Genomic DNA, 7,500 nt, shown 5'->3' with positions numbered 1-7,500 from the left:
ATCCTTATTCGAAATATCCTATCTTTAGTTTCCGTGCCAATAAGTATTAAAGCGAACGATTCTCGACTGAGACCAACTACAGTAAACATGACCCTTGTCATCATTGCGTGGACAGTCATGTAAGACAGAAACGAGTTTCAGTTTAAGGTAACTTGTTATAAATAAAAAGAATGTACCAGCTTTTAGCATAGAACAAAATGCGACTGAAGTCATTCAAAGTGTCCATAATAAGGTAGGCATGTTAGTAGCCAGGTTTCCACAGTGATCTGTGATTGCCAGCGAGTCAGGCCTTCTGAAGACAGAAGGCCTGGCGAGGCGGCAGCTTATAGAGCCGCGAGAAGATTTTTAGGCGGACGAAATCTCAGAAGCGCTTCAAATTTGAGTGTAATGTAGACCAAAAGCTGTAATGTAGACCAAAGCGATGAAATGTTGACCGTAGCGATAACCAATGAGAGTGCCGCACGAGTACGCCGCGTGATGTTTGCAGCCGCCAGATCACGCAAGCCTGGCTCGTTGGCACTTTAGCGACAGCTATAACTAGTCAGATAGCGAGGTGTTCGTTCCTAATTTCTCATTTATTTTAAATCTTCATACATTGTTTAAAATCTATTTCATAAAAGAGAAAATTGTTTCCAGCAATCTAAATTTGAGCAAATAAATGCTTTTTTGATCTGGTTGATTACCGGTACTGTCCTAAATGGGAAGAAAAAGCTCTGCATCTGTGTAGAGATTCAGATATGTGGGTGAAATGCACAGTTAAACTGAAATGTGCGCCAAAAGCGGTTACAAATATTTAATTATCGATAGCCAAAACTCAAACATTGCTCTTCCCTCTTAAAGGTTTTCCGTCCAGCGACAAGCAATTCCTAGCATTAAAAAATTATCCACCATTTTGGGCAAGCAGGATAATGCTGTCTTGAGGTACCGTTAGCTACATGTAGATTGCTTCTCCTGAACGTGCTAAGCTATTTGAACTTACCTCTCCGGATACGGGTGGGTATCACGCTAAATGTATCACTTGGAAAAAATATCCAGCCATATACATATTTTAGCTCAAAATTCAGTGCAGTAAAAAATGGTTTGCTCACCTTTTTACCCGGGGACGGACTACACGTACAGAAATGCAGCAAATAATATAATACATTAGAACGACAGCCAGAGTTAAGTATACTAAGTGATTTTCATTTTTGAGTACTCCCTGATCTATTTCTACTAATCTTTTCTTATCGAATAACAAGTAGGGATCACTTATGTATCGAATAACAAGTGAGCAGCCTGAGTTTCACCGATAATACAGCTTGACAAATGTCTCGTTACAGCGGCGTAAATGAATAAACTGGGTTTCACTTTTTCTCGCTCACTCACGCCACACTATCGGCAATAATCAAACCAAACTAATGTCTGGCTCAGTCGGACAAGTGCGACAAAATGGTTGTCTCACTTTGTCTCGCTCAGTTCTTGCCTTAAAAACAGCTTTATGGCCCGAATCAGGCCCGAATCTCGCTCAGTCAGGCCACAAATTTTCGTACGGGTGACGTTACCCTCTAGTGTGACTGTGTGAAGTAAGCAGCTGGTGATTGCCCTCAAAACCTGCATGCATTAAGAGCCAGACCTCCATTGAATATGTAAAATGAATATGTTTTTTGCAATATTTGGGTCAATGTTGTTTTCACATCTACAAACTCCTGGCTTTAACTCGAGTTTGTAAAGGTGATACAGGACTTCTGCTTATAATATTATTATTGTAAATGTTACGTAACCGTGCTAAAAAAAGAACAGTCAACGAAATTTAAGGTAACTTGCAATTACCCCAGATTAAGGGTTCAGTCTTACTTTTGATAGTAAAATTTTCTTTCATACTTTCCTCATTGCTTGTCCAAGAAATCTGAATGGCATTTGCTACAGGAAAGTAAGAAAGGGTGGTCCCATTAAAAAAAGAACAGCATTATTGCAGTAAAAAGTACCTACAGTGTACCTATTATTAACTTAATTTGATTTGGTAATCTGTTCACGTAATGTACATGTACTTTTAATATTACCCAGATCCAGCACCATCTGTGGTGATTGAGGCAACCCAAGCTTACGGCATTGAAGAACACTCTGATGAGGAAATGGCGGCTGCGATAATTCCAAAACCCTCAAAAGTTGGGAAAGATAGAACTGTAGAAGTGAAGGAGACCCTCGCTCCAAGAACAAGAAGAGGAAAAAGAGGGAGAACAGCTTTTGCTGAGTCTGCTTCGATTTTGGAAACACCGCTAAACAAAGTAAGTCTGCTTGATGTAAGAACACCTTGTCTCAGTACTTTATTTTTTGATATCATCATCATCGTCGTCATTACAGAGAATAATCACAGGAGTTTAAAGAGGCTGTGTCAGGAATTTAGCCAAATTCAGGAACTTGGAAAATGGCAACCAAGTCAAACTTGTGAAACACAAAAATAACTACATAAAACATTAAACAAAGCTTTGAATAAAACGGTAAATGCAAGAGGAAGCAGGGATGGACAAAATAATTGAAGATTTAAATGGACTGCAATTTAGCTTTTGAAAACTATTCAGCATTACAGTTTTTCAAATTCGATCTCTGTTGTTAGCAACTTAAATTATGTGTTGGTTGACAGACATGTTTTGTCACAAATTCAAAGCATTGATTTGTGTTGTTTTTAGATGCTTTAACCATGAGTAATTGATAAAACGGCACCAAATTAACTTCACTGGCTCAACACAGCCCCTTTTAATTTAGAAATTATGTAGCATAGTGATGGTGTCATTCTTAAAGTACATGTAGATTCTGAAGCAGCCTGCTAACTGGCACTGTCACACTAGAACATGGTCTGGTACTTACCTCCATGACCAAGTAGCCTTGAGACAGAAAGGGTGGAGATCAATGCATCTGCATAGCCTGCAAAGATGAGCAACAACTGCACAGCCACACACAAGCAAGTCCTGCTGGATTCTAGGGCGCCCTTCAAAATAGAGGCATGTCCATTTTTTTGGCACGAAAAGGTGACATGCCTCATTGGCTAGAGATTAATGTTGCCTAAAGTAGATTGTACATCATTAATAATATTATTTTACAAAACCTGGAGTAAAATAACATGTAAAAAAATGATTTTTGTACTTGAACTGGAATTGTCATCCTAATAAAATTGCTAGTAACATTGATTGAAAACATTGTTAGTCAGAGAGACTAATTATAATAATGATGATAATAATAATAATAATAATGATGATGATGATGATGATGATAATAATAATAATAATAAAGAAGGAGACTGAAGGGATGATTACAGCAGCACAGGATCAAGCATTGAGAACTAATGCTATTAAAGCCAAGGTAGAAAAGCAGAATCTGTCCCCACTCTGTAGGATGTACGGTGAAAATTGGCAACTGAAACAGGTACATCTCAGGTAATGAAAACTTCATACATGTATTTAGTGCAAGAAGTTCTCCTTTTTGTTGAAACAGAAGACTTATGCAATGGCAATGGAATTATAGAAAACTTAATCATTAAAACCAGCAAAAACAATTACCTTTTCATGCTTCTTTTGTGCTTTAATTACATTTTCTTTTGCTGTCCACAAAACCACAGTGTGAAAGAATTAAATAGTATTGATGATTTTCGCATATGACCATAAAATGGTGTTTTCTGACTAAAGTACAATTCATACCCATTTTATTCTTAAACGTTTCAGCACACTTAAGTTTTCGAATTTCATTACAAGCTTTGGACTAATCACAAATTATTTGACAATAGCACAAGTTTCAAAGTCACTTTTCCGTTGCAGTTGCCATTCCTGTTGCCTAATCTTCCCTTTGTGCTCATTCATTCTATCACTTCATTCTATAGGGAACTGTTTTTTGGAGAGGGCTAGTATCGTAACTGCTAAGGTTTACTAAAAAAGTGAAGGGACAGATTTGTGAGATTTGTGGCCTGGGTTTCTGGACCCAAGTGAGGCTCAGGTTGCGAAAAAAGGAAAGGAAAACATAATATCTGCTAACCAACAGAGCTTAAGAGTAGTGGGGCAAGACATCAAAGTTGGGGGTGATTTATTTGACAGCAGCTGGCTCTGAAAAAACTTGGCTGGTATTTTTGACAGGCCACAGGTCATTGTTTTACAAATACAAAAAGTACCCCCACACATTCATAAAAGCTAACCTGAGGCCTAAAAACTTTTGTTTAGGCCTAACTACACTGTAGGCCATGATTCAGTACTTTGACATCGACATGTTCCAGCACCTGTTTCTGCCAAGATTGCCTGTTAAACCACAGGACCTGTAGCTCCTATTCTTTGTAGATAGTGTATGGTTTCTTTCACATCCCTCGGTGTTATAGAATTTACTTTAATGATACAGTAACTCGTGTGGGTAACAGAACAAGAGCATTCCTTTCATTCTATTCTGCAGTTCAGATGTATGAAACTTCATAATATTATTCTAAAAAAATATTTTCTTCGTCTTGTAAAGAAAAAAACTTGAACTCACAATTGACCAGTTAATAGCTCAGTTGGTAGCACAAGTGCAGTATGGTTCCATGGTCATTATTACAAAACCCATTCAAGCCTGGACTTTTTCAGCCTTTGTTTGCAACTTCTTATGAGTTCTCGACTAACTGCAATGATTTTTCCAACTTTCAATTCATTCTGCAGTTCAAATAATACACGTAACTGTATAACTAAAATATTTGAAAAAACCAGTCTGAGAACAAAACATCATGGTGTTCAGTAATTTGGATTAAGACTGCTAGCAGCCAGGCTTGCATGACTCTCTGGTTCACTCCACTGATTTACTCTTTCACTTTGACAGTATGTGCAGTATGTACAGACTAGACTGCTCACAGTCCCTTATGAGTTAGGGCCTCTTCATATGAGCCCGGTTTCCCAGATCTCACTTTACCTCTAAATTCTTTGTAAAAACTTTGATGTGTTCATATGAGAGGGCAGGCTGGCTCGGTTACCGAGATCTCAGTTTTTTTGCCATATGAACACTTCATCCCGGTTACCGGGAGGAAAATAATACAATGCATTTTTGTGATAGAACGGACATTACCGAGCTTTTAGTTCTCTTTTCTTCGATAATGAAGCTTGGAATAGTCTTATTTGATAGTTAACATAAAGTCAAAAGAAATTTGAGGTTCTTTAAACAAAGAAAATCGAGAAATTCTCGCCAGGCTTGTTCGTTAGATTTCACGCCTGAATGGTCACCACATGAACAGACACCAATTTCATCTCGGTAACCGAGCCAGCACGGTCAACCGGGCTCATATGAAGAGGCCCTTAGTTGAACCGCCTGCTTTGGTCATGCAAGCGAGCAGAGGGGAGAATGGTGATTGAGCAAAGATATAGGGACTGCACGATCAGCTGTAGCCAATGCGTTCAGAATCTGCTGATCTAATTAGTGAAAGTGATGACAGATGGTTCTGCCTCTTTTATTGCTAATGTAAATAAACACTAAACGGCGTGGGAATATCTATGTGGATGGTGAAATCAATCAACTATTCGGAAAGGAAACCATAGAAAAACTACTGTATTTATATCTTAATTTAATGTTGGATTGTTTTGGCAAGTTTCGAGGATGTGACGTTCGGGACAAATCCTTGTTTAGAATGGACGACTCATCTATCATTAAATCAGTGAAGTCAGAATACAGAGTTCGTTCTGCAGAAAAGATGACTCAATACTTGTTTGAAGCTATGTTCTTCAACAAATTCCCCTTCTTCTCGAATGCAGCCACCCTTAGATAATCGTTTGACCGAAGCTGGTCTTTGGTGATGATGCAGCAAGGAACAATTACCATGATCGATGGTGTTTGATTTGGGTCAGTCATATCCTTTAAGATTACAAAGCTCTCATTAAAAATGGCCTTGCCAAAACCAGTTGGTAGCACAGCCATAACATACTTTCCCAATAAGAGAGCTTCGACCGCAAGTTTCTGTTCTTGTTTGGCTTCAATGTGTTAGCCATTTGATCGAAACCGCAAAAGCAATATCGTGCTTCTCTTTTCCCAGGGAAAATCGATGACCGATTGGCGTCATAATCTGTCAAAAAAATCTGACAGTGGTCCATTGTTAATGGACCAATCTGAATTTCCCATTGCTGGTGCAACGGGAGATTCTGAACACGGTTACAGATGATTGTGCAGTCCCTATATCTTTGCTCAATCACCATTCTTCCCTTATGATATGACTCCTGAGTTCAAACCATTTACGATTTAATTATAATTAGCAAACACGGTTAAAAAGGCCTCTGACTGCTTTTCAAGATGACTTCGTAGGACCACACTGTAGCAGCATCAGCTCTATCGATGGAGAGATCCGTGAAACGCAAAGAAACTTTAACTAGCACAAAAATAGGTCCGCAATGCGTACTTTGGGTCTTATGCTTAGTTTAACTCCATTCAGCCCACCATGTGTGATTGGTGGAAAATTTGCCATAACAATGCAGCAGTGAAATGGGTTCCTTCAGTATGCTTCAAACTTCAGGACCTGTTTAGAATTTTACATCGATGACTTGCCGCTAATCTTTCTCTTATTGCCATTTGCACAGTTTAGACAACTTTTGGTGCACAGTATAGCATCTCTATCAGCTGTTTACTAGTAACAGAAGAACTAGAATAGCTAAAAAACAAGCATGGCATTGTCATTTATTCATATGATCTTATAAATGATCAAGAGAATGCTGAAATTCAACTAAAATTCTAAGATGAATCATCAGTAGATAAGGTGTTCAACGAACAAGTACCCTCAGAGCGTGGTGCAAATTCCCAAACTACGGGAAATCACAGTCCATCAGCAATAACAATGTATAAACAGCCAAGATGAATATCTGATGACCAATTACGTCAATCAGTTAGATCATTAAATAATTAAAAATGCAATGCAAAGCTTTCAACAGGGTCCTTTCATGGACTAGAAATAAATGAAAACCTCAATAGCCTGAAGTCACAAAATGATGAACCAGTTTATTTGTTTATAACTGGAGGTGGTAGTGCTGGGAAAAGCCATTTGATTAAAACAATTTACCACACTGTAGTAAAAAATATATAGACATGCTCCAATATATCCTGAGAACCCAACAGTGTTACTAGCAGTATCTACTGGAGTAGCAGTAATAAACATTGATGGTACACACAGCATTTGCAATACCTACCAGGTCCTACAATATTTGATATCATTGATCCAGCAACCACTGACACTGTCCACTGACTCTAGTCAAGGAAATGAAGCAATCTTTGGTGTGAATGCCGGTAAGCAATGTGTAGCAATGTCACTTACTGCTATTTTATAACATAAAATTGTGGACTAATTCTACTTTGAACAATATTTTGGTTATTGGAAATAATCTATACAGTGCTAAAAGGTGTTTTCTGCAAACAAATGACTATTTGCTGTCAACTGATGTTCCAGACATGGTTTCAATATTTATTAAAGTGTATTCATTACAATATAGTGAGTCATTTCCTGGACGTTTGTTCATGACATCAAACAATAGTCCATATATA

General features: G+C 38.1%; 2 protein-coding genes across 5 annotated transcripts in view; both read left to right on the top strand.

Moving 5' to 3' along the window:
* Positions 1 to 7,500, top strand: part of LOC137988531 (uncharacterized) — a gene marked incomplete at its 5' end in the record, with an annotated part of 670,231 nt that overhangs the window by 219,881 nt on the left and 442,850 nt on the right. The window lies entirely within an intron of this gene.
* The window catches only part of LOC137988468 (mediator of DNA damage checkpoint protein 1-like), an 86,160-nt gene that overhangs the window by 43,025 nt on the left and 35,635 nt on the right, over positions 1 to 7,500 (top strand). For all 4 annotated transcript variants that reach the window (XM_068834472.1, XM_068834473.1, XM_068834474.1 and 1 more), the window contains one exon: positions 2,044 to 2,264. In XM_068834472.1, coding sequence (XP_068690573.1) covers positions 2,044 to 2,264 — 221 coding nt within the window. The remainder of the gene's footprint in view (positions 1 to 2,043; positions 2,265 to 7,500) is intronic.

The sequence above is a fragment of the Montipora foliosa genome, unplaced genomic scaffold, assembly GCF_036669935.1.
Source record: "Montipora foliosa isolate CH-2021 unplaced genomic scaffold, ASM3666993v2 scaffold_420, whole genome shotgun sequence".
NCBI classification, from domain to species: Eukaryota; Metazoa; Cnidaria; class Anthozoa; order Scleractinia; family Acroporidae; genus Montipora; species Montipora foliosa.
The sequence above is the reverse complement of the archived record's forward strand: the minus strand, read 5'-3'. Positions and strand labels throughout refer to the sequence as shown.